The sequence below is a fragment of the Arabidopsis thaliana genome, chromosome 3 (assembly GCF_000001735.4).
Source record: "Arabidopsis thaliana chromosome 3, partial sequence".
Lineage (NCBI taxonomy): Eukaryota > Viridiplantae > Streptophyta > Magnoliopsida > Brassicales > Brassicaceae > Arabidopsis > Arabidopsis thaliana.
Window position 1 is genome coordinate 22376614 of NC_003074.8, and position 26613 is coordinate 22403226.

The 26613-nt window shown below is 36.5% G+C and overlaps 6 protein-coding genes, 2 long non-coding RNA genes and 1 pseudogene across 15 annotated transcripts; 7 read left to right on the plus strand and 2 right to left on the minus strand.

Moving 5' to 3' along the window:
• The first annotated feature begins 790 nt into the window (after positions 1-790).
• On the plus strand, positions 791-1961 carry AT3G09465. The gene is made up of 2 exons (NR_141537.1): positions 791-1134; positions 1548-1961. It is a non-coding gene; the product is annotated as an other RNA (long non-coding RNA).
• Positions 1962-3126: 1165 nt separating this feature from the next.
• Positions 3127-4293, plus strand: CYCP3;2 (cyclin p3;2). The gene is made up of 2 exons (NM_115919.3): positions 3127-3642; positions 3746-4293. The coding sequence occupies exons 1-2, from the start codon at positions 3233-3235 to the stop codon at positions 4026-4028; spliced, it is 693 nt and encodes a 230-aa protein (NP_191614.1). The 5' UTR covers positions 3127-3232; the 3' UTR covers positions 4029-4293.
• Positions 4294-5844: 1551 nt separating this feature from the next.
• AT3G60560 (uncharacterized protein) lies at positions 5845-6165 on the plus strand (the record flags this gene model as incomplete). Its single annotated transcript, NM_115920.1, has 1 exon — positions 5845-6165. One exon carries the CDS (start codon positions 5845-5847, stop codon positions 6163-6165), a length of 321 nt encoding a protein of 106 aa, NP_191615.1.
• Positions 6166-7308: 1143 nt separating this feature from the next.
• Positions 7309-13293, minus strand: AT3G60565 (annotated as a pseudogene; the record flags this gene model as incomplete). Its single annotated transcript has 1 exon — positions 7309-13293.
• A 1246-nt stretch (positions 13294-14539) lies between these two features.
• EXPB5 (expansin B5) lies at positions 14540-16095 on the plus strand. 2 transcript variants are annotated; one of them, NM_001340050.1, is made up of 4 exons: positions 14540-14787; positions 14888-15000; positions 15088-15272; positions 15508-16095. In NM_001340050.1, exons 1-4 carry the CDS (start codon positions 14634-14636, stop codon positions 15848-15850), a joined length of 795 nt encoding a protein of 264 aa, NP_001319806.1. In that variant the 5' UTR covers positions 14540-14633; the 3' UTR covers positions 15851-16095. The 2 variants fall into 2 exon arrangements, with proteins under 2 accessions (NP_001319806.1, NP_001325988.1); NM_001340051.1 differs by lacking the exon at positions 14540-14787 and having other exon boundaries at positions 14862-15000; positions 15508-16027.
• A 1114-nt stretch (positions 16096-17209) lies between these two features.
• Positions 17210-18631, plus strand: AT3G60580 (C2H2-like zinc finger protein). The gene has a single exon (NM_115922.3). It carries the CDS (start codon positions 17394-17396, stop codon positions 18258-18260), a length of 867 nt encoding a protein of 288 aa, NP_191617.1. The 5' UTR covers positions 17210-17393; the 3' UTR covers positions 18261-18631.
• A 329-nt stretch (positions 18632-18960) lies between these two features.
• AT3G09475 lies at positions 18961-19204 on the minus strand. Its single transcript, NR_141538.1, has one exon. It is a non-coding gene; the product is annotated as an other RNA (long non-coding RNA).
• Positions 19205-21614: 2410 nt separating this feature from the next.
• Positions 21615-23644, plus strand: AT3G60590 (cytochrome P450 family protein; the record flags this gene model as incomplete). 4 transcript variants are annotated; one of them, NM_115923.3, is made up of 3 exons in its annotated part: positions 21722-21807; positions 22124-22153; positions 22273-23568. In NM_115923.3, one exon carries the CDS (start codon positions 22430-22432, stop codon positions 23138-23140), a length of 711 nt encoding a protein of 236 aa, NP_191618.2. The 4 variants fall into 4 exon arrangements, with proteins under 4 accessions (NP_974468.1, NP_850729.2, NP_191618.2 ...); NM_001125394.1 differs by having other exon boundaries at positions 21761-21807; positions 22119-22153; positions 22273-23140; NM_202739.1 differs by having other exon boundaries at positions 21615-21807; positions 22119-23140.
• On the plus strand, positions 23497-26111 carry VAP27-1 (vesicle associated protein). Of its 3 annotated transcripts, NM_115924.4 has the most exons (8): positions 23497-24023; positions 24111-24181; positions 24266-24347; positions 24448-24563; positions 24672-24827; positions 24909-24962; positions 25300-25377; positions 25682-26111. In NM_115924.4, exons 1-8 carry the CDS (start codon positions 23924-23926, stop codon positions 25793-25795), a joined length of 771 nt encoding a protein of 256 aa, NP_567101.1. In that variant the 5' UTR covers positions 23497-23923; the 3' UTR covers positions 25796-26111. The 3 variants fall into 3 exon arrangements, with proteins under 3 accessions (NP_567101.1, NP_001030904.1, NP_001030903.1); NM_001035827.1 differs by having other exon boundaries at positions 23782-24023; positions 24889-25377; positions 25682-26090; NM_001035826.1 differs by having other exon boundaries at positions 23782-24023; positions 24909-25377; positions 25682-26090.
• The last annotated feature ends 502 nt before the right edge of the window (positions 26112-26613 follow it).

A 26613-nucleotide genomic window follows, 5' to 3' on the forward strand; every position in this document is an offset into this window, starting at 1 on the left:
GAAGGATGAAAACTCTCAACAACACTAATTCTCAGGATAGTTCAAATTTGTGTTTTGACTTTTTAGTTTTGACCAACACGAAAACATTAATCAGTCACCAAATTACAACTTTACTGAAAAATATATGATTCTATTGCTTTGTAAATATATTTTCTTTAATCATCGCATTCATTTTATGCACTTATTGATAAATGAAATAACATTATTTCGATACACTTAAACAATTTTTGGGTTCATCCCTAGAAGGCTAGTGTTGTCAATTGAAATCTGCTGTATATGTATATCACTGTATTGACACAGTATTATTATGAACAATATAGTCCAACGACAAAGGTAGAATCCAACGAAAAATGAGAAATCATTGGAGACAATTTTAGTTTAATATATCGAAGCATATATGTATACGTCGCATATAAACAGTATAAAACACTCCAACGAACTCAGTGTGTATAGTTTGTTGAAAAGTAGAAAGAACATAACTTCTTGTCATTTTAATAAATATAGTGTAGGGATACACAGACATAGATGTCAATCTTAATATAAGTAGACAATGACTACGTACAACGGTACAAGTAGTTATAGTTTGATTAAGAGATGATCATATGTGGTTTTTTTTTTTTTTTTTTTGGAATCTGAATTGGACAGTGCAATTGATATCTTTTTTTAACAATCTTACCGTAAACTCTATATCCCTTACAATTTGATTTGATTTGTTTGCATTCAGATATTCATTCGTACTACAAAACAAGAATTTTGATATACTATTAGATTGATGGATATGTTAGTTCGTACGGTAGTGGTAGATTGGTATAGCTTTTTTATCTTTTCGATTTTCAGACCATTTAGTACTTGTGGTTTTATTGCGTCCACATTACAAGTAGACTATTATTATTATTACCCATACGGATTTTAGATTTTTAGTTATCCACATAAGAATAAAAGAATGAAAAAGAATGACGTATATAGTTTCTACTGAAGAATTGCGTCCCTTTTTTTTCCGGAGGTTTCGTTCTGTTTCTGTTGTGGTAGTCTTCTTTGTTGGCAATTGGTTTCTCCTCCTTGGTGTTGGTTTCTGTGTTTGATAGCTTCCTCCTTCTTTCGTCGTGCTTGTTCTCGATGAAGGTTCTCGAGAGGTTAGGCTTCACTCCTTGTACTTGCTTCAGATCTTTTCTGTTAGCCTTTTGAAGGCTTCTAACTAGACGCAATTAGACGCCTCAGTCGTCGTCGTCGCATCCGGAAGCGTTTTCGAGTTTCTTCTTGTGGTTTGGCTTGCCGGGTTATGAAGTCCTAGTTTCTGGTTTCGAGAGATTGGCTCTCTTCATGATAGGAGGTGGCGGATGTTATTTCGGGTTGGCCGTGGGCAGCCGTAGTAAATCTCTTCGCAGGTGCAATTGAGGAGGAGTTTTTCTTAGCCGCTTGTGACTATTGTTTTTTTGGATTTTAGCCTTGTTGCTTCTGCTATTGTATTTGGATACATCTTCTTTCATTTAGGGTCTCTGTTTTGCTGCTTTGTGGTTTTAGGGTCTTTGTTTCCCTTTCTTTAGGGCTTTGTTTCCGGGGATGTTTTCGTTTTCCTCCGGCTTTGATTCCGAGGATTTTAACTTCGTCCGTCGGCTTTGGTTTCCTTTATTTGGGCATTGTGTACTTCCTTGGTTCCACATCAAATTAATGAATATAATTTCAGTTTAGTGACAAAAAAAAAAGTTTCTACATCACTACATAAACTAGGTATTTCAATAAAGACGACAGTACTTGATAAGTTGATATGTCTCAAGGCAATATATGCGTTGCACATGCAATGTATTCTTGATGGTAACCAGTATATTATACCTATTTAGACGGTGGGATTTCAGACCACTCTCTCTTCTGCGACCGATGTTGACTTGTACCTTTGTTGCATTACCAAAATCTGTTATTCACATAACAAGAGAAAAACCATAAAATTTTAGATTATAACCATGAAAAACAAGTTTTCACATGATGAAGTAACCGCACGTGTGGGTCTCCTTCTGGTATTTCAAACTTTTCGACTATGAGTTGACGAGAGTCACACGTGTGAATGACAGTATACGTGTCATCAGGTGGTTCCTGAAGCTAAAGCTTCTGGTTGTCAAAGAGACTTTGCACTACGCTGACTTCTCTTCACCTTCACCAAACTGTCGGCGGCGATTCTTAGTTTGGGATTTGTTTATTTGAAGTACTTTGGATTTGGTTATTTAACATAATTAAACTACAATATGAAAGAAAAATGCTTAGCTGTTATATCTGTACGTTTGCTTACAAAAAGGAGACACCCAAATCTTTTAAACTATTTTATTTTCCTATAGCAGTTTTTATTAAAAAAAATAATAATAGAAATGCTTGTTTTAGTAGCTTCTTTCCACCTTCCCATAAGACTCCAAAAATCGATGTCGTTTCTCTTTTTCCATAAAATTCCATTTGAAATTCTTCCAGTTGTATATATATAATTATAGGTAATATATTAAATATTTGTTGAGTCTAATTTATTTCCGTGTTTCAGAGATTTGTACTTGTTTGTTTGTGTATTTTGTGATATTGCATCTATTTCGGACAATGTAAAAACTGTACAATTCAATTCATCACTATAAATATTTGATCTCCTAAATACATGCATACACCTACTAATTAACGCGATGACGATGAATAATTTTTCTAAAAATAAGCAATACGATTGATAAAAATTAAAGATACAAAAAGAGGCATATAACCTTTTGATTGTATATGATTTGAAAACTTTTTCTTGAATCATTAAAATAGCTTAATTACCTTTTGCATAAATAAACTAAAATTATACGATTTTAGATGCAATAATTAATTCCAAATCTTAAAACATCATTTCCTCATAAGTCATAACCTTTTAACTTACACTTGTAATTTTGTTCAACATGGATTACTGAGATCCGAATCTGAAATATTTATACCTAATCAATACTCTGACCTACCGTACGTATGAAACTGTATTTAAATTGTTACTACATGAACATGATATAGAACTATTTTTATAACGATATAATACACACGAAGGTTAGTAAGATTAACAAACATTTAAATAAAGTAATCATTAAAAGAAACGACGATGAAGGTACCTAATCGTTACATTAGAAGGCTTGTATATAAAACCTCAACAAAACCTCTCCCTTTCACTTCATCACTTCAAGTCTTCTCTTCCTCGTTGATCAAACATTTTCAAGTACTTTCCGGCGAAACATCAATGGCCGTTTCGAATTCTTTAACAATCTCTCCGAGGAAACTCCGGTCTGATCTTTACTCATACTCATACCAAAACAATTCCAAGACACCTCTGGTTATCTCTGTTCTATCGTCACTGATTGATCGAACTCTGACTCGAAACGAGAGGATTAGCCGGAGAGCTTTGCCTTCCTCCGGCGCCGGTGGCAAAACTCAGATCTTTGATTGCCGAGAAATCCCTGATATGACCATCCAGTCATACCTAGGGAGAATTTTCCGGTACACTAAAGCCGGTCCTTCGGTTTACGTGGTGGCTTATGTCTACATTGACCGGTTCTGTCAAACCAATCCCGGTTTTAGAATCAGTCTCACTAATGTACATCGTCTACTCATCACTACCATCATGATCGCTTCTAAATACGTCGAAGATTTGTAAGTATCTAATAAAAACTTCAATTTAACCAAAAAAGTCTTACATATTTTTCTATTTAAGATTCATTTTTTTGAATTGGTTACATTCTTTGGTGGTTTTCAGGAACTATAGGAATTCATATTTTGCGAAAGTAGGTGGACTAGAGACAGAGGATTTGAATAAGTTAGAGTTAGAGTTTCTGTTCTTGATGGGATTTAAGCTACATGTGAATGTGAGTGTGTTCGAGAGTTATTGTTGTCATCTTGAAAGAGAGGTTAGCTTTGGAGGAGGTTATCAGATCGAGAAGGCATTGCGTTGCGCTGAGGAAATCAAATCCAGACAAATGATCATTCAAGATCCTAAACATCATCATCATCATCATCAGCTTGCTCGAATCTTGTTGTAGAGAAAACAAACTCTGTTTTGTTTTTAGTCTTAGTTTTTTTCTTTTGTCGTTTGTGCATTGTGGTCTTGACTTTCTGACAAACTTGTTGGTTAGAGTTTCTTTTGTTTTTATTTTATTTGGTAGGTTGTAAATGTAGATATAGAAGCGTAGAGATGAGCGGTGATGTAAAGTATGAGATTCAATGTCAATTGAATTTTTTGTAACATGGTTCAAATCTATGTCCTTGCATTCAGCTAATCAACATACTTATTTCAGGTCTCCTAAGGCGATAAATTTAGCCTATGTATTGTCATATCCAAATGTGTAGATAACTTAACTTCTTGAATATTTATAAAAAAATTGCCTATATAAAACTAAACGATATCTTATTTGACATTTTCTTTTGCCAATGTGTATGTATATAACTATATATCTGTATGCTAAAAGATAGGATTTATGTGTTGATTTGGTGTCTAATAATTGATTAAACGGTGGCTTACATACATCCATTATTGCCAATAGTTATAAAATTCTTTAACAAAGATGTTTTATACTTTCTATGTCTATTAGACGCGCACCAACTTTTCTTAATATAAAATATATCAATTATAATTATAGTTTCAGATTAATTGAATCTTTCTCATTTTTGGGATGTAGGAAACCATGATCGTGTCTAGTTTCCCATATAAATTTTCGACTTTCAAAGTGGTAAAAGAAACGCATCATCAACATATTTTTGTAGGAACTCACAAGTTAGCATTGTATCTTTTCATTCTTATGCCAGAAAATAGTAGAAAACGTTTACATATATATATTAATCAACCCTAATTAATTATTATGCCATTTGAATAAGAATACAAAATGGGTTCTGTATAAATTTATCATAATCCAACACAAAAAGAACAGTGTAGTGTGGTTCACGAGCATTTACCTAACCAAAGGCATCGATCAATCATTTGGCTTAATCCTTTGTATCAAGTATATAAAAGAATAAGATTAGGATCGATGTGTTGATAAGATGTCTAATAATTGCCTCACCAAAGGTATACCACACTAATTTGTATACCCTTTTTTAATCTAACCTTGACATTGTCTTTATTCGATATTTTAATTATGTTGATTTAAGTTATATAATAATGCTAACAAAGTCTTACAAATTAAAGGTTCGAACTTCCACAATTGATCACACACGTTAATCATTATATAGTTTAGGAGAACTCTTTTTTTTTTTTTTCCTTTTAATGGGAGATATGTAATTTGTAGAACGTATTAATTCTGATGAACAGACGTAACTAGCCTCTTATTTTCTTGCAGTTATCATTTTGGTTAGTTGTCCTGTTAGTTGACTTGATTATTGTTTAACAAATTAACTCAGGTGGGGGATAATAGGGTGGGGTTTAGTGGTTGGATCTACGCTTTTTAACCAAAAAAGGTTAAATGGTTGGATATAGCTGCGATGATGGTCTTAAGGGCTATTGTTAACCGAACGAGTTGGTGGTAATTTTATATTCGTTGAAGTTGGTGGATAGTAGTAATAATTAATGTTCTTATAATTTTGTCGTGAAAAACTTTATACTTTTGTATGTGTTTGAAATAATCTTGAGGATTTCAGATGACTTGTGGTTTAAGTTATTGGATAAGCAATACTTGTTAAAGCGTTGTCAGCCCATTTTTCTCAGTTGGGCCCAAAGAGACCCAAACAAACCCTTGTATCAACCTTTACGGGTTTTGATTATCGGCAAACTGATTATTATTTTAAAAATCATGATAAAACAAAGTAATTGTACGTATGATCAAACCCTCGAAAGTAGAATAGAAAGCATCAGGAGCAAACCAGATGGAAACACTTCGAGACTCAAAGCTGTCAATGGAGAAATCATTACAAATTCTCAGGAGCATCACTTTACTGGTGTTCTACTCAATACAGGAAAAACATGGCGCCGAGGTGGAGAAGATGAGAACCGATCTTGATATTGAAACGGGCACAAACAAAAGTATCCAGGCAATGGATGATCACACAAAAAGGCTATGCACGGCACTTCATGAGATTGGAGCTCAAACTGAAGTTGCAAAACGCGAGCACATGCATCATCTACGGCTCCAATCTCATGAAGTCCCGCTGTTAGCACTCGGATTTGTTCTCAATTGTAGCATCTAAGACTATTTCTTTGCCTTTTACTGCGTTTTTAGACTATCAGTTTCATTTGAATCGTTTAGATGAACTATACGTTTTATGAGTTAAGGCTTGAATTCCCATCTTATGATGTTGTATATATGAAGAATTTGCCAAATTCAGCTTCCATATAGCCACACATCAACCAAGCCTGATGTCATAAGAAACTATTAAAACATTGAAAATATGACAACTTCATTATAATTTCTAACACCTTACATTAGTCATATTTAGATTAAGAAGTGTTTGGTTAGAACTTAGAATCCCTAACTTCTTGTATATATTCTGACAAGTTTTTTACATTCATATGTAATACCCCGTAACTTTTTCTTTTGAGTATAATTTAAAATCATATTCAAAAACATAAAAAAGAAGTGTTTGGTTGTTTGTAGTGATGGTGTTTTGCATAGTCGGAGGATTGTACATGACAACGACTGTGTGCTTGGTTTGAGAAAGAAAATTTTAGGTTTAGAGATCGAGTTCCTTTGATACCACCCGATGATATGAATGTTTATGTAATTGATAATCTTTATTGTATAGCAAGATGACAGAGAGTAGCTAGAGTATTGTAGAGAAGTTAATTACAATATTATACTTTACATAAAAGAGAGAGTAAGAAGAATACATAATTAGGAGACATGATTGATCAAATCATTTACTCTAATTGATCCTTAATATTACGTTACATATATAATCCAAAATAAGTAATATAGAATTTAGAAAGTGAATATAAGAAACTAATCAAAATTAACCTTTGTTTGAACGGTAGCGGTTTTAGTTATAGTTTTTGGTTTCTAAAAAGAAAAAGAAAAACAATCATAGTTTCCAATAAGCTTTTTAAAGTTTTTTATTTCCTCAAATCTAGGATAACTATAAGTCTTAAAAAAAAAAAAAAACAACTAGAAGTCTATAATTGTCTTTTTAGTAGAAACCTAAAGCTATTTCAGTTTGTTAAATTCTAACAACCAGAAACTAATTAAAACCTTGAAAGCTAAAAACAAAAATATATATATAAGCTCTAAAAAATCTCAACCCATTCAAGATTCTAAATCAAACATGGCTTCCTCATCTCTCAAATGTTTTTCTTTTATCGTTGTTCTTACAACTTTCTTTGCAATCTCATTGAAGCCATGTTATTGCCACAATAAAACCCACTGGAACACCGCCGGCATCACGTGGTATGGCGACCGAGAAGGTCCTGGCACCACAGGTATTAATCAAACCTTTAATTGTTCCAATACACTTATAAAACTCGAAAACATTTTCCCATATTTACCTATATATGCACGGTTCGTAAAATATGTACACAGGAGGAGCTTGTCCAAGTCGGTGATGCCATACTTCCTCTGTTGCTGCACACTGACGGTTTGAATAAAGAGCCACAAACTCTTGATTCTCCAACACATAGAGCCCATTTCTACGAGGACCCGTGGTTACCACTTTCTGTGTTTGTAAATCGATTATGCAAACCTTATTAGCATCAAAGTAAACACCGCAAGGATAGTCATCACACAACTTTGACACAGAGAGAAGAGATTTTTGTATATTTGGAACAACCAAGACTTCATTTAAAGGAATCTTACCATTTGAGGATTTGATAGTGGTAGATCCAGTGTGAGTAATCGGGAGATAAGTGCCATCGCCAACCAAGACAGCATCATCCCCTTCGTACTCTGTTGCAGACTGAAGTCCATTGGTCGATGATGTTACATGAGCCGTCGCAGCTGAGTCGGGATGCCATTCCTTGCCTGTATCATCTGAGACCCGGAGAGTAGAAAAAGCTTGTATTTCAGCCTGGTAATTGTTATCAAACCGATTGTAACACTTGAGAGCAGTGTGACCAGTGCGACCACATATCTGACACACCGGTCTTGGACCTGAAACTTGTGGGGAGGATTGATGTTGGGAAAACCCTCGTCCACGAGTTGAGTAGCCTCCTCTGCCTTTATTTTGACCAGAACGTCCTCTTCCTTTTTGATTGGGGTTGTATTGAGGAGATCCAGACTCAGATCTTTCAATGTTGAAGGCAAGGTGAGGAGTAACAGATGCCGCTTCTTCATATGATTGTAGCTTACTGTCAAAGCCTTGAACTTCTGAGACAACATCATTGAAAGTTGGAGTCGGAAGCTTGCTGAGAGAGCTTTGAATCACCGTGGTGATGGGGTCATAGTCACGACCAAGACCGTTAAGAAAACCAAAAATTTTCATTGATTCATCGACTGGCTTGCCAATGGAGCTGAGAGCGTCGCAGATGGTCTTGAACTCTCGGCAGTAGACAGAGAAAGGCTTTTCCTTTTTGGAGAGAAGCTGGAGATTCCGACGAAGTGAGAACTCACGAGCAACACTGCTTTTGTTGAAGTTTTCAGCTAGAGACACCCAAATTTGACGAGAGGTGCTTAGATTGTGAACATGACCAAGGACTTCTTCAGACAACGTGCCAAAGAGCCATGACCGAACTAACTGATCGGTACAGAACCAAGATTCATACAGAGGATTGGGTTCCTCGGAGGTGACTTCGCCATTGACGACAAGGCGAGACTGAGATGGTGCATTGACGGCGCCATTAACAAAACCTATGAGTTTTTGACTCGATAGGAGAGACTCGAATTGAGTTTTCCACAAGAGGTAGTTACTGTCTGTGAGTTTGAGAGTAACAGAACTTGTAACATGAACATTATCTGGAAAAGGGTATGAGGTCGCCATTTGAAATACCTGTTAAGGCTACAAAGGCTCTGATACCATGAAACGATTAGAGAAAGTTTCAAGCTTTTGGTAAAAAATCGTTTCTTTCTCAATAATTACATTAGGGTTTTACACTACTCTTTTATAGACATTGTAGAAGGAGGTAGATATGGAACAGTCTAGAATATGGCAGATGCTGTGTAGCTGGCTATGGTGAGTCATCAGGCAAAACGCCCCTCCTCTGTACGATCGTTGCTCTGTTTTGAGCTGGAGTCTATTTTGTCTTCTTCTATTTGACTGGGCTGAGATGGGCCTTTTGTTGTTGTTGGGCCGGTTACTTGTTTGTTGCTTACACTCCCCCTCAAACTTGGAGTGGGTGAACCAGACACACCAAGTTTGCTCCTGAGATCAACAAATGCTCGGCGTGGAAGTGACTTTGTAAACACGTCAGCTAATTGAAAGGTAGCTGAAATGTGTTGTGTTTCGATCAGACCGAGTGCGACCTGCTCCCTGATGTAGTGATAATCGGTATCAAAATGTTTTGAACGATTGTGGAGAGCCGGATTTGCAGATAGGTACACTGCGGAGAGGTTATCACAGTAAACTTGTGTAGGAAGATATTGGGGAATGCCGAGATCTCGCAGTAAGAAAGAGATCCAAGTAATTTCTCGTGCTGCATAGGTTAGAGCTCTGTATTCTGCTTCGGTAGAGGAATTAGACACTGTAGGTTGTCGTTTTGTCGACCAAGAGATCAAGTTGGAGCCTAACAAGATGCAGAATCCAGTAGTAGACCTTCTAGTATTCTTGCAGCCCGCATGATCGCTATCACTGTAGGCAGAAAGAGTAAGAGTAGAGTTCCTTTTTATTGGCAAACCCATTCCAATTGTCCCTTTGATGTACCGTAGTATCCGTTTGAGCAGTCCGAAGTCAGAGGTTGTAGGGGAGTGCATTCTCTGACAAATAAAATTGACAGCAAACTGAATGTCTGGACGTGTGATGGTGAGATACTGCAGTTTTCCCGCAAGGCTTCGAAAATAGGTTGGTTCTGCAAATAGCTCAGAATTGAGGTTGTCCAATTGTTGTGGTAGAGGAGTTGGCATGGGGTTGCAATCACTCATTCCTGCCTGTTGTAAAATGTCTGTCGCATAAGCCGTCTGATGTAGAAAGAGACCATTAGCATAATCTTCAATTTGAATACCCAAGAAATAGCGAGGTGGACCAAGATCCTTCATAGAAAACCGATTCTTGAGAGCTTGTAGAAGATCTTCTAAGAGAGATTGATCACTGCCAGTCAACAAAATGTCGTCAACATATAACAGTAAATAGAGTATTTTTCCATCTTGATGACACACAAATAATGAGGGGTCCGATTTACTGCAGACAAATCCATAATCAAGAAGAAAGTTGCTGAAAGTATCAAACCATGCCCGTGGCGCTTGTTTCAAACCGTAGAGGGCTTTCGTGAGACGACAGACATGAGTGGGTTTCTGAGGATCAATAAAACCTGAGGGTTGGTACATGAAGACCGGTTCTTGCAGCTCACCGTGTAAGAAGGCATTGGAGACATCAAGCTGCTTAATAGGCCAACCTTTTGATGTTGAGACATCAAGAACAAGACGAATTGTTGCTGTCCGAACCACAGGACTGAACGTTTCTAGATAGTCCACCCCTTCCTCTTGATCGAAGCCCTTAGCCACTAGACGAGCTTTCAGTTTATCGATTGAGCCATCCGGGTGAAGTTTGGTTTTAAAAACCCACTTGGAGCTTAGAATATTCATATCATCAGTTGGAGGAACCAACGACCATGTATGCAACATATGGACCCGGTTAATCTCCTCATGTACTGCTTCATTCCAACCAGGATGCTTCATAGCGGATGCAAGGGTTTTTGGTTCAGCAGTATTCATTCGAGAGGTGATGAGAGCATACCTCGTGTTTGGCTTTTGAATTCCTGCCTTTGATCTTGTGGTCATTGCATGAGAATTGATTACTTGTTCTTGATTTGCAGCAATCTCTTCTGCTACTGGATTCACTTCTTCATCACTTCCTTCATTATTAGAGGTAGGTTCAGGATCTGTCAGTTGTTCTGTAACTTGAGATCCTGCATATGTATTAAGATCAATCGGTTTAGAAAACAATTGGACTGGAGCTGCAGGTACTGAAATCTCACTGATCTTGTTATGTTGCCAAGCTTGAAGAAGAGGTGTTGAGTACTGAGGGACTAGAGATTGATACTTTTCCTTGAATGGTTTTTCAGACTCATTGAAGATAACATTTCTTGAGATATAGACCTTGCCTGTTGGAGGGTAAAAACAGCGATATCCCTTATATTGGCTGTTATATCCAAGGAACACACATTGCAAGGAGCGCGGATCGAATTTGTTTTGAGCGAGAGGTCTGAGACAAGGATAACATGCTGAACCAAACACACGGAGAGATGAATAGTCTGGCTTTTCCCCAAATAACGCTTCATATGGACTCAAATTCTTCAAGACAGAGGATGGTAAGCGATTAATGATGTAATTGGCAGTGAAGAAGGATTCTACCCAAAACTTCTGAGGTGTATGACTATGAAAGAGCATAGACAATCCAAGCTCCACAAGATGTCTATGTTTTCGTTCGGCCAATCCGTTTTGCTGTGGGGTATAGGGGCATGAGATTCGATGATGGATGCCATGCTCACTGAGATGTGTTTTTAACTTGTTGCTCACAAACTCTCCTCCTCCATCACTCTGAAATACTTTGATCTTAGTGTTTAGCTGGTTCTCTACCAACTTCTGAAACGAAATAAAAACTGAGAGAAATTCTGACTTGTTGTGCAAAGGATAGAACCAAGAGTATCTTGAATAATCATCAACAAAAATAGCATAATATTTGAGGCCTTGGTTGGATACAACTGGAGAAGGACCCCATAAATCACAATGAATCCGATCTAGAGGATGTAAAACACGAGAATCTGAAATTAAAAATGGTAGTCTTGAACTTTTCCCCATCTGGCAAGGTTCACAAACTGGAGATGTTCTGCTCTTATTTATCTGAATCGCCTTGCTGTTTTGAAGGTGCTGGAGAGCCTTAGAATTTGCGTGTCCAAGTCGGTGATGCCATACTTCCTCTGTTGCTGCACACTGACGGTTTGAATAAAGAGCCACAAACTCTTGATTCTCCAACACATAGAGCCCATTTCTACGAGGACCCGTGGTTACCACTTTCTGTGTTTGTAAATCGATTATGCAAACCTTATTAGCATCAAAGTAAACACCGCAAGGATAGTCATCACACAACTTTGACACAGAGAGAAGAGATTTTTGTATATTTGGAACAACCAAGACTTCATTTAAAGGAATCTTACCATTTGAGGATTTGATAGTGGTAGATCCAGTGTGAGTAATCGGGAGATAAGTGCCATCGCCAACCAAGACAGCATCATCCCCTTCGTACTCTGTTGCAGACTGAAGTCCATTGGTCGATGATGTTACATGAGCCGTCGCAGCTGAGTCGGGATGCCATTCCTTGCCTGTATCATCTGAGACCCGGAGAGTAGAAAAAGCTTGTATTTCAGCCTGGTAATTGTTATCAAACCGATTGTAACACTTGAGAGCAGTGTGACCAGTGCGACCACATATCTGACACACCGGTCTTGGACCTGAAACTTGTGGGGAGGATTGATGTTGGGAAAACCCTCGTCCACGAGTTGAGTAGCCTCCTCTGCCTTTATTTTGACCAGAACGTCCTCTTCCTTTTTGATTGGGGTTGTATTGAGGAGATCCAGACTCAGATCTTTCAATGTTGAAGGCAAGGTGAGGAGTAACAGATGCCGCTTCTTCATATGATTGTAGCTTACTGTCAAAGCCTTGAACTTCTGAGACAACATCATTGAAAGTTGGAGTCGGAAGCTTGCTGAGAGAGCTTTGAATCACCGTGGTGATGGGGTCATAGTCACGACCAAGACCGTTAAGAAAACCAAAAATTTTCATTGATTCATCGACTGGCTTGCCAATGGAGCTGAGAGCGTCGCAGATGGTCTTGAACTCTCGGCAGTAGACAGAGAAAGGCTTTTCCTTTTTGGAGAGAAGCTGGAGATTCCGACGAAGTGAGAACTCACGAGCAACACTGCTTTTGTTGAAGTTTTCAGCTAGAGACACCCAAATTTGACGAGAGGTGCTTAGATTGTGAACATGACCGAACTAACTGATCGGTACAGAACCAAGATTCATACAGAGGATTGGGTTCCTCGGAGGTGACTTCGCCATTGACGACAAGGCGAGACTGAGATGGTGCATTGACGGCGCCATTAACAAAACCTATGAGTTTTTGACTCGATAGGAGAGACTCGAATTGAGTTTTCCACAAGAGGTAGTTACTGTCTGTGAGTTTGAGAGTAACAGAACTTGTAACATGAACATTATCTGGAAAAGGGTATGAGGTCGCCATTTGAAATACCTGTTAAGGCTACAAAGGCTCTGATACCATGAAACGATTAGAGAAAGTTTCAAGCTTTTGGTAAAAAATCGTTTCTTTCTCAATAATTACATTAGGGTTTTACACTACTCTTTTATAGACATTGTAGAAGGAGGTAGATATGGAACAGTCTAGAATATGGCAGATGCTGTGTAGCTGGCTATGGTGAGTCATCAGGCAAAACGCCCCTCCTCTGTACGATCGTTGCTCTGTTTTGAGCTGGAGTCTATTTTGTCTTCTTCTATTTGACTGGGCTGAGATGGGCCTTTTGTTGTTGTTGGGCCGGTTACTTGTTTGTTGCTTACACTATACGTTTTATGAGTTAAGGCTTGAATTCCCATCTTATGATGTTGTATATATGAAGAATTTGCCAAATTCAGCTTCCATATAGCCACACATCAACCAAGCCTGATGTCATAAGAAACTATTAAAACATTGAAAATATGACAACTTCATTATAATTTCTAACACCTTACATTAGTCATATTTAGATTAAGAAGTGTTTGGTTAGAACTTAGAATCCCTAACTTCTTGTATATATTCTGACAAGTTTTTTACATTCATATGTAATACCCCGTAACTTTTTCTTTTGAGTATAATTTAAAATCATATTCAAAAACATAAAAAAGAAGTGTTTGGTTGTTTGTAGTGATGGTGTTTTGCATAGTCGGAGGATTGTACATGACAACGACTGTGTGCTTGGTTTGAGAAAGAAAATTTTAGGTTTAGAGATCGAGTTCCTTTGATACCACCCGATGATATGAATGTTTATGTAATTGATAATCTTTATTGTATAGCAAGATGACAGAGAGTAGCTAGAGTATTGTAGAGAAGTTAATTACAATATTATACTTTACATAAAAGAGAGAGTAAGAAGAATACATAATTAGGAGACATGATTGATCAAATCATTTACTCTAATTGATCCTTAATATTACGTTACATATATAATCCAAAATAAGTAATATAGAATTTAGAAAGTGAATATAAGAAACTAATCAAAATTAACCTTTGTTTGAACGGTAGCGGTTTTAGTTATAGTTTTTGGTTTCTAAAAAGAAAAAGAAAAACAATCATAGTTTCCAATAAGCTTTTTAAAGTTTTTTATTTCCTCAAATCTAGGATAACTATAAGTCTTAAAAAAAAAAAAAAACAACTAGAAGTCTATAATTGTCTTTTTAGTAGAAACCTAAAGCTATTTCAGTTTGTTAAATTCTAACAACCAGAAACTAATTAAAACCTTGAAAGCTAAAAACAAAAATATATATATAAGCTCTAAAAAATCTCTACCCATTCAAGATTCTAAATCAAACATGGCTTCCTCATCTCTCAAATGTTTTTCTTTTATCGTTGTTCTTACAACTTTCTTTGCAATCTCATTGAAGCCATGTTATTGCCACAATAAAACCCACTGGAACACCGCCGGCATCACGTGGTATGGCGACCGAGAAGGTCCTGGCACCACAGGTATTAATCAAACCTTTAATTGTTCCAATACACTTATAAAACTCGAAAACATTTTCCCATATTTACCTATATATGCACGGTTCGTAAAATATGTACACAGGAGGAGCTTGTGGATATGGTGATGCAGTGGCAAAACACCCGTACAGATGTATGGTTTCAGCCGGAGGACCTTCATTGTTCAAAGACGGAAAGGGTTGTGGGGCTTGTTACAGGGTGGGTATTTATATATAACAATATCAGTTCATTGAATATGATATTTGTAATGTAGAACTATATACTAACCATGTTTATATGTTATAGCTTAAATGCGACCATCCGTTGTGCACGAAAAAGCCGATCAAGGTGATGATATCGGATGAGTGTCCCGGCTGCACGAAGGAGTCTGTCCATTTTGATCTTAGCGGTAAGGCCTTTGGTGCATTGGCCAAACGTGGCAAGGGAGATCAACTACGCAACCTTGGAGAACTAAAAGTTAGTTACAAACGGTACGTATAGTCAAAAACCAATTTGGTTCGGTTAGGTCGGGTTTTTTGGATAGAAAATATTCACAAATATAAATAGTCATTTTAAACTAATGTTATATTAATTTACTAGAGTTAATTTGAAATATAAAATTTTAGTGACTTATTTTGTTCAACCAATAAATTCTAATAAACTTACATTGATGTTGGATTGTAAAACCATATACTAAATTCTAATCAATATCATACGTATATTTAGTGCATGTTGCAAACACCCGAAGACTATGATCGCTATCCATGTCGACGCCGGAGCAAATCCTTACTACATGTCATTCGCGGTTAAGTTTGCAAACGGTGATGGGAACTTCGCCTGCATTGAGGTCCAACCGGCCGGAGGACAGTATATGAAAATGGAGGAAATGAGATCCGCTGTTTGGAGACTAAGCCCTGGTGTTCCTTTGAAAGGTCCGTTCAACATCAGGCTTACCTCCGCCGTGTCCGGTAAGAAGATCATTGCGAAAGGCGTTATCCCGGAAAAGTGGAGTCCTGGTGCTATTTACCATTCTAAGGTTAACTTCCCCGTTCAAAGGAAGCAGAAATGATTTAATTTTTCTTCCCCTCATAAACGAATTGTAACGTTTTAAAGAAAGAGGGGTTAAACTTGTAACGGATAGTAAACTAATTTGAATTTTTTTTCTTATCTACTCTTGTTCTTCATATGGGCCTAGAGTTGTTGTCGCTCGGCTTAAAAAAGCCCATGATTAATAAATGGAATTCGGTTTGGTTTACCATTCGATGTGGAACATAATAGAGTCATAGACCGGATCAGATCGGTTTATGAGAGGCGTTTAATTTATTTTGTATGTGAGGGAAGAAAGTACTTGCACAAAGCATTGATGGACTGTTCTTCACAAGTTTGGTAAATAAAGACTTATTAAGTTCACTCATAAAGTCTCTTAATTTGTGGTAAACTACCTAACTACGTAAATTTGTTGAAGTTAAAAATTAAAAACGCGTTTTTATTAGCTAAACACAAATATGAACGGAAAATATAGAACGTTGTCTTTGTTGTTAGAAGAAAAGAAAAAAACAGAACTCTAAATTGGTATATGGTGTTGCCATAATTATGGCATCTTGACTTCTTCTTTTTCCTAAGACAACGCTATTTTCTTCACATAATTAATCTAACTAAGAAAGATCCAGATTAAAAGGGGGAAAAAAACATATTGTTATAAACTATAATTAATCACACGTCGCATGTTTTTTTTATCGTGATTCTATGTATTTAAGCTTAATTCATCTGTTATAGAAAAATACTCTGAATCTGTTACGAATAGTAACTAGTAAGATGGTCAAATCACATTGAATTCAACCTTAATTTTTTTGATTTATTGTGGAATTTTGTTCTAATTAACTAATTTGTTAAAGTTACTGCTCGGTGAGAGTTATTAAAAACAACCGTCATTGGACTAGTACGTGGCTGTCACGTACTGTAAAACTCACAGCAAAGAGATGTTAACATTTTTTTGGACAACGGTTTTGTTTAGCTGGTTCGTCGTTACAACACAACAAAACAAACCTCCTCCTCAAGACTTTTCTCGTACAACAACAAAGTTTTAAAATTCCGAAAATACCCTTTTCACTAAAAAAAACTGTTTTGTTTTTTTTGGGTTAAAATTAAGAAGTTTAAAAGACCCGTCCTAGAAATAGACAAAAAAAGACAGCTGCGTTGCGTCTCTGCTATTTCGGGTGTAAAAACAGGAAAGTTTTAAGCTTAAATAGAAGGGTAAATCGGGAAATTGAAGAAAAGAGAAGGGAGTTTGTAATAAGAAGTTTGCAGAAACGGGCAAGGCTCGCATGTTACATTGTCGCTTCTTCAACTTCATGCATACGCTTTTATTAGATTTTTTTCTCTTCTTTCCGTTTTCCAGATCAAAAATTAAATTTAAGTTTTTTTTTTCTTTTGTTAAACAGTAAGAGAAAGAGAGAGAGAGAGAGATAAATAAAATTTAATTTAGTTGCTTTCTTAATCTTCTTTGAGTACAAATATTAAGTTCATTGGTGGAGAGGAATGCTTGTAGATTCCACTTCTCTTTACTTTTATTTCTCTCTTCTTTTTCTTCTTCTCTGTTCTTGTTATTGAAGATGGAGAGTTACAAGTGCAGGGTTTGCTTTAAGAGCTTCGTTAACGGAAAAGCTTTAGGTGGTCACATGAGATCTCACATGAGTAATTCACATGAGGAAGAACAAAGGCCGAGTCAACTCAGTTATGAGACTGAGTCCGATGTTTCTTCGTCTGATCCGAAGTTTGCTTTTACGAGCTCTGTTCTTCTTGAAGACGGTGAAAGCGAGAGCGAGTCGTCGAGGAATGTTATTAACCTGACTCGGAAACGATCCAAGCGAACTCGGAAACTCGATTCGTTTGTAACCAAGAAGGTGAAAACGAGTCAACTCGGATACAAGCCTGAGTCTGATCAAGAGCCTCCTCATAGCTCAGCTTCTGATACAACGACGGAGGAAGATCTTGCCTTTTGTCTCATGATGCTCTCTCGAGATAAATGGAAGAAGAACAAAAGTAATAAAGAAGTAGTGGAAGAGATCGAGACAGAAGAAGAATCAGAAGGTTACAACAAGATTAATCGAGCAACAACGAAAGGAAGATACAAGTGTGAGACCTGCGGGAAAGTGTTCAAATCTTATCAAGCATTAGGTGGGCATAGAGCAAGTCATAAGAAGAACAGAGTAAGTAACAACAAAACAGAGCAACGAAGCGAAACAGAGTATGATAATGTTGTTGTTGTTGCTAAGAGAATCCATGAATGTCCGATTTGTCTAAGAGTTTTCGCATCGGGACAAGCACTTGGAGGTCACAAAAGATCTCACGGGGTAGGGAATTTATCTGTGAATCAACAACGTCGAGTTCATAGAAACGAGTCTGTGAAACAGAGGATGATAGATCTTAATCTTCCTGCACCAACCGAAGAAGACGAAGTCTCTGTGGTGTTTCAATGAATGCTGAATAAAGGTAACAGACTTTGCGTGATTCGGGTCGTCCAAATTTTCGTAAAGTTTGAATCTTTTTTTTTCTTCTTTTACTATTATTATTTTTGGGGTCGAGCTAGACAAAAAAAAGAAAGATAATGTTTTATTTTAAATGCAAAGGAGGCTACTTTTACATGTTCTAACGCCGATTCTTTTTTTCGTATTGGCCTCACGTCGTGTTGGCCTAACCACATAAAATTGAAGAACATTCAAATAAGCTTCTACTTAGTTTATAGACTATTAATGTTGGCTTTATTATTGAAAGTGTAGACTTTTAATGTTTGTGTTAAGGCGTAATTTTGACTCTTCTTGGCTTCTTCTACTTTGTTATTGAAAGCTACTTCTAGCTAGTAGTAAGAGTGCCCACTTGAGTACTTATCTAATTTCTCTTTGTGTAAAGAGTTAGTCAATCCTCTAAGAATTGAGAATCGTTTTCAAAGTCCAAAGATATTTAGTCTATAAGTAAACAAGACGTTTCGGTTGGTAAAGTTCTAGTTCCAACTAATTCCAACTTAATCTTACAAAATTATGTTTGTCTTTAATCATTCGGCTATTCAGAATTTTGCTTACAAAACACATCTTAATTAAGTTCACAAATTCTTAGTGAGATACTTGTCTTAAGCTCATTTTGTAATGCTAACCAGCGTAATTATATTTTACTTAAAATGATAGTATAGAAGACTTGGCTGCACAATTAGATTCGCGTTTGGTCTACCACAAATGTAGAAATATTCTTCGAGTATACTTTATTCTTTACTTATGACTTGAAGCAAAACCCACTAACTTTCACCGCCCCAATAGAATCCAACAAATTGTGACTCAGAGTGGTTGTATCCAAGTAATTGCAAGCTTGACTAATCTCACACTATTCATTTGGTAAGACTAATTACTTGGGATTTGGTGAGATTAGTTTCCTTGAATTCATTTTCGTCTGATAATTTATTTTTCCAAATTTTGGAGGCATTAAATTGCATGAATCTGGAATGAAAAATATAGTGAGTGACAAAAATAGATGGAGAGTTAAATCGTAAAAAATCTAATTTTATTAAATGCATCTTCTCTGTCTAAATTTGTGAGGCCATTTGATGCCAGCCGTTGGTACAAAGATCCTGAGACTGACACTAACCTTCACTAATATTCGCCTATGAAAAGTATAAAGTAAAAGCAAACTCAAATCTTCAACTAAAATTAATAAATAAATAAAATACGATTAGAAAGTTGAACTAGTTTGGTCTGCTCAACTTATGGCTTACTTCACAATTATGTTGCTGTTGATTGGTAATGCACTCATTCTTAGGGAAGACTAAACCGGGTTAAAACAACCAAAACCCGGAAATTGTTTTTAGATTTACTGTGAATTTACAATCTTGTTTTCACTTAGCAACCAATGATATTGCATGAAAGGACGGATAACCACAAAGTAACTAGATAAAAGAATTAAAAGAAAAAATAACAAATTAGAATCAGGCAACAAATATTTTGTGACCTAAAATGGGTTTAAACTATGACTATAAGCTATCGTTTTCTTTCTCTTAATTTTTTTAATATAATTTGTTTGTAATCTTACATTATATTATTTAAAACTGATAACAGAGAAAGAAGAAAACAAAGGAGACAAATCACATTGGGTGTGGTTTAAAACAGAGAAGCACAACGAAAAGATGTTTGGTTGGGGCGTGATTAAAGTGTCTCTCTGACTCAATGCACCAGTTTCAGCTTCAAGTCTTCTTCATTTAATTTTATTTTTCTAGTTAAATGTTTTCGACTTCTCCTTTTTTTGTTTGATTTTCCTAACTTCAGTTTGTTTGATTTAATGAAAAAAGAAACCTCTAATAATGACTCACTAAAGACAACCACCGTTATCTCTCAACAAGTCAACATAGAAAAAGTTTCAATACAAGATTCTATTTGGAAAACCAACTCGTTTGTTAGAAATTTACATTAGTTATCGAGAACAAATGTATATATATATATATATATATATTAATTTGAAAAAGAAAAAAAAAAAAAACAGTGACTCCCACGTAATACGCTAAAGCTTAAATGGTCAACTGATTCATAAAGTAACTTTCAAGAACATTAACCGCTTTGAATTACGACTTACATTGTGACTCAAATAACTGAATCAATTGATTAATGGATAACGTGTACATGCTTTAATACTTGGACCAGTTAAAATTCTAGTAGATACGATCAGTGACATGAAATGATAAAAGTTTTCAAAATGAAAAAAAAACGACAACAAAATAACAGAAGTGGCAAGAAAAAGGTCTGTAATATACTAATATAGGTAAAAAGATAGAGATACCAAACGGTATTAATTTTTTCTGATAAACAAAATATGTGGTACATTATGGATACGATAAAAAAAAAAGTCATCATCAATCAAAAAAAAAAAAAAAGTTTAATGAACAGTCAACTAAATCGGACAGCTCTCTAATATATACTTTTACCTGTCTTATTGTTCCCATACCCCAAACTAGACTAATTAGAACTTGTTTTAATAGTAAAATTCAAGTTTTTGTCTTGCAGTTTTCTTTCGAGTCTCAAGTTCAAAAGGACTAAAACGGAGGAAAAGATGCATGCTTCTCAAAATTCCGTCTCTGTCCTGTTTTCTTGAAGTCACGTCTCAACTCTCAAAGTCTCCTTTCCCAAACCCTAAATTCTTAGTGTACCAAGCGCAAAATCGTTTCAAAATACCCTTTTTGTAATAAAAAAAAAATGTATGCATAAATGAAAAATAAAATAATACAAAATCATGAATTAAATCATAGTAAGAGATTCCAAATTAAAAGAAAACAAAAACTCATAAGTAACTTTTTACATGATCCATTCTGATTGTAAATCTCGATTATGAATTAGTGCAATACAAAAGTTGGTAGCCAAACAAATGGTTTCAATAAGTCTGGTTTTTGGATAGTGTCGTGACTTGGTAAAGTAACATTTCACTAGATTTGCTTGTCCGAAGCCAATGAGAATGACTCACTTTTACATTTCTGTTCACACCATCATTATTATCAAAATCTCGTTATCATTGTTACTACCATTCCATACGTACCTTTAATCCATACGACCAAAATAATGCATAAACTCCCTGCAGGGACAAAGAGACGTCGGAAAGTACGAGATTAGACCACTCCAACTGCCAAAAGAACTACGCGGGCTAAGACGTTTCATTTGGCAGTGACAAAAACAACGTCAACGGTGAACAGTGCCACCATGGCCATCGTCTTAGCTTTTTGAAGACACGTAAATCCTCCTTATCAAAAATTATAACAAAATATAAACATAAGCTACCGATCTATAGTGGGCTTTTTAAAAAGGATGGGCCGACTATTCAAGTTATCAACACGTCGTCGTATAATCATAGTAGCTCTTTGTATTTTTGTTCCGGACATGATTATCTTAGTATCCAAACACGTCACATTCAAGTTTATTCTAAAGATTTTTCTCTCCGGAGACGTTAAGAGAAGAAACAGCCAACGGATTAGGGATCTTACCGTTCTGCGATTCGCCGGTGAGTGTTTTTATTTTATTTTTCCGATTTCATATCGGCTTCTTACTCTTTAATTCGATTTCCTTATATGTTATCGTGATTACCTTCCCGAGAATTCATGGTAAAATTGATCGGTATATATTTTGATAATCGACTTCAATTTGGTTTATCCCTCCTTATGCTTAATTGCTTCACTTACCGGTTTTGATTCTGACTTGTATTGATTTGATATCGATTATCCGGTTTAGTAGCTTCAAGTGTTTCCCCTGTGTCCATGTATCGTCTTGGTCCTGATGATTTTGAAATGTTCTGTTTTGTTTGTTTATGTTAAGAACAGAGTTTGAAGCTTTTTTTAGAGACTTCAATGGTGAGCCAAGGAATGGTATCTCTTACAAAGTCTCTATGCACTATGACTCCAAGAGTCCGTCTCAAGAATCCGAATATGTTGCAGAAACTAAAGACTGGATCTTGTAATTTCCGTTTCAGAAATCTCCGTGTCTTATGCACACCAAAGCTGTCTCAGTGGGAACCGTCACCTTTCATTCATGCTTCTGCAGAAGAAGCTGCTGATATAGTATTGGACAAAACCGCGAATGTGTTCGAATCTATTGTCTCCGAGAGTGCAGAGGAAGAGAAAGTAGATATGTCAGCGCAACAACGAACTAATTCTCAAGTTCAGGTACTTAAATGGCCAATATGGCTTTTGGGTCCATCTGTTCTCCTCACAAGCGGTATGGCGCCTACTTTATGGCTTCCGTTGTCATCGGTTTTTCTCGGTTCCAACGTGGTTAGTCTACTTTCTTTGATCGGTCTAGATTGCATTTTCAATCTTGGAGCAACCCTTTTCCTCTTAATGGCTGATTCTTGCGCACGTCCTAAAGACCCATCACAGTCCTGCAACAGCAAACCACCATTTAGCTATAAGTTCTGGAACATGTTTTCACTCATAATCGGGTTTCTAGTCCCAATGTTACTTCTCTTCGGATCCCAATCTGGCCTTCTCGCTTCTCTCCAGCCCCAGATTCCTTTCCTCTCGTCCGCTGTTATCCTCTTCCCGTACTTCATTCTCCTTGCTGTTCAGACATTAACAGAGATCCTCACATGGCACTGGCAATCACCGGTCTGGCTAGTCACACCAGTTGTCTACGAGGCTTACCGAATCTTGCAACTGATGAGAGGGTTGACACTTAGTGCAGAGGTCAACGCACCGGTTTGGGTGGTTCATATGCTTCGTGGGCTTGTCTCTTGGTGGGTATTGATCTTGGGAATGCAACTCATGAGAGTTGCTTGGTTTGCTGGTTTTGCATCTAGAACAACAACAGGTCAGCAACCACAATCTGTTGCTTCTAAGTAAAGACAGATAAATGTTTCTTCGTTTAGTTTTTAAAGTCATGTCAAAGATTTGTAACTCTTTCTTCACTGTATAGCTTTTATTATTCGTGGGTTGGTGATAAGGATTAAAAAAAAACACATATTCTTTATGATCATATTCGCTCTTTTAGTTAGGTATGTGATGTTATTCATTTCAATATTAAAGGCTGATAGGTTGACGTTAAGGTTGAGAATATGCAAAGGTTGACACAGATTCCTGTCAAAGAAAGACATTTAAGAATTTACGAAAAATGATGAAAATGTTTCTCTTAAGAAAGTAGAGCATAATGTCGAATAAGACTAGTTTATATGGTTTTGTATTTTTACTAAGTCATGTCAGAAAGAAGAAGAAAAATATATGTACTGTGTTATAGCCTTATAAGTAATAGGTTTTTGCATTTGGTGAGTACTTGGTAACAGTAAAAAAAAGAAAGTTATACGTTACGTTGTGAAATATGATCAGATTATAATGTATATTCTTTACTTTAGTTGAATTGTTGTTGTTGTAATTCATCTCCACGCGTTTGCGATTAGGGCGCGTTTGCGTTTTTATCAATTTTAAATGAATTGACAGTATTACCCTTGAGAAATGAACAAGACAAATAGCGATGTCCCACTCTATTCATTAGCTCTGTCTAATCTCTCTCGATCGACGACTGCTCTCTCTCTGAACCGGAGACGGTGTCACGGGACGAATCTAATCGCCGGGAAACCGTTTTTTTTTTCTCTCGGAAAATCGATTTGAATCTCCGGCGATCTGATCGGGATGAGTAACATCGATCTGATTGGGATGAGTAACCGCGATCTGATCGGGATGAGTAACAGCGAGCTTCTCACCGTCGAGCCTCTCGATCTTCAATTCCCTTGTAAGCTTTATTCATAACTCTTTCAATATTTCGCATGTCTTATTGCCCCAGATCTATGTGTTAAGCTTCTTCTCTGATTTGATGTAGTTGAATTGAAGAAGCAGATCTCTTGCTCTCTCTATTTGACGAACAAGACCGACAATAATGTTGCCTTTAAGGTTATAATTCTCTTATTTAGCCTTATCAATTTTGGAATCGAGAAAAATTGTTTCGTGTTTCTGAGGCTTCTCGTGATGATTTAGGTTAAGACGACGAATCCGAAAAAGTATTGTGTTAGGCCTAATACTGGAGTTGTTCTCCCGAGGTCTACTTGCGAAGTTCTTGGTCTGTTCTCGATTTGTGTTTTTTTTTGTTAATTTCGATTTGCTAAATTGGTTATTGGATTAGGGAATTTGATGAATTCTTAATGTCTGGTTTGATATAGTGACCATGCAAGCTCAAAAGGAAGCTCCTTCCGATATGCAGTGCAAGGACAAGTTTCTGCTTCAAGGTGTGATAGCTAGTCCTGGTGTCACAGCCAAGGAAGTTACTCCTGAGATGGTATATTATTATATGGATGGTTACAGTTTTCATATGGATGGTTACAGTTTGGTGTTGGTTTTACTTAAAAGCAGTATTTTTCTTGTTTCTTGTAATGAAATTTTGCAGTTTAGCAAAGAGGCTGGACATCGAGTTGAGGAAACTAAACTGAGAGTTACTTATGTTGCTCCACCACGACCACCATCACCGGTTCACGAAGGATCTGAAGAGGGTTCTTCACCCAGGGCTTCTGTCTCAGATAATGGACATGGTTCTGAATTTTCGGTTAGTACATGTTAACTTAAGTTTAGATTTCAGTTTCTCTGGTAGACATATTTATATGTAGATTTTCATGTTTAATTTTAGTTTGAGAGATTTATCGTGGACAACAAGGCTGGACATCAAGAAAACACATCTGAGGTATTTTTCACAATTCTTCCAAGTTTGTCACCGTCAAAACCATGTGACATCATCTTTTGCTTTTGCTCTGTTTAAAACTGATTTTTGGAGGTAGCTTTACTGGAAAGTTGCCTTTTAGGCTGATTTACTAGGTTGAGAATCTTTCTTTATGTTGATTACTTAAAAGGTTCACTACATTTTTAGAAGCCTGTCCAGTGCTCAAGCCGTCCATTAATTGTCTTTTTGTGCACCAAATCCTCGTAGATGTTATTTTGACACAGTTACCACTTACTATACACTATTTTGCTTCAGTCATTCTACATTATTTCTATTACCGCTGAATTTTGTATGATTTCAGGCGAGGGCACTCATTACCAAGCTAACCGAAGAAAAACAGTCTGCCATTCAACTGAACAACAGACTTCAAAGAGAACTGGTAAAACAACTCTCACTTGGATCCTTTATTATCTCTGAATCTCCTCCATGCTCTTGTTACTTTGATGATTAGCAATCTGTAGCGTTTGTAGTGTTTTTCCATGGTTTTGAGAAGGTATGCTTAAAGTCATCATTTGTTTTTGTGAAGAGATGCTTTAACTTATCTTTTGCATTGGCTTCTGTTTCCATGGTTGACTTATCTCACCATACCATTAATCAAAACCAGTCTTGTATGAATATTCCACAAGCTTAGTTTAGAATCTTGAGATTGTTTATCTGACAAAGATTTTGGTTTGATGTGGCAGGATCAGTTAAGGCGTGAAAGCAAAAAGAGCCAAAGTGGTGGTATCCCATTCATGTACGTTCTTTTGGTCGGACTCATCGGTCTAATTTTGGGATACATTATGAAGAGGACATAAACCACCCACCTTGAAATTAATCCCTCACCCGCCACGAAGGAAAAAAAAAAGACTTTTAACTCTTTTCAGTCGGACATTTTTTTCTCTTCTGTATTTGTCAATTTCGCCTTAAAAAGGTGTCCTAGAAGATTTGTGTTTCGTAACTCAGTTTGCTATGTTTTTTTCAACTTTTGTAATCCAAATGACTTTGCGTTGGTTCTTTCTCCACTAATTCTCTTATATTTCTTAACTTCATTTTCCATCTCAAACCTTCCTCCGTGTCTGCATTAGTCAGTGTATGTATATGTTTGTTCCAAATGCTTTTCTCTTCCTTTACCACATAATTTCTTACATCAATATTGAACAGAGATGAACTACAACGGCAATGTTTCATGCTTATGTTTTTTACTGATGAGGAAAGAAAGAGCTAAATCATGTGCAACTTTTAGTATCTTCTTCTAGTTTCCATCTAAGAACCATGGACTTGGACAACGAATAGACCAACAAGACTCGGTTCTCCATTACCCTGTTGCATCTTCTTGGTTTACTATTCATTTGTCCTAGTCTGGTCCATACACCCGACGTGCTACACAAATAAAACTTGAAGCAAAGAAAGATACTAAATGGGAGAAACTACAAGAGAAAAGAGCGAGAAATAGAAACTACCTGGATCAGATAGCAGCGCTAAGAAGAAGAAATTTTGGAGAATTGATCAAAGATTATAGATAAAACAAATTTACGTTTTTATATGTGTTGAGAGTATAACGATGAGACTATTTCTCTCTGTTTCTTGTTTCTCTGGTTTGTTTATGATGATGATCGATGATACTAAAACGATG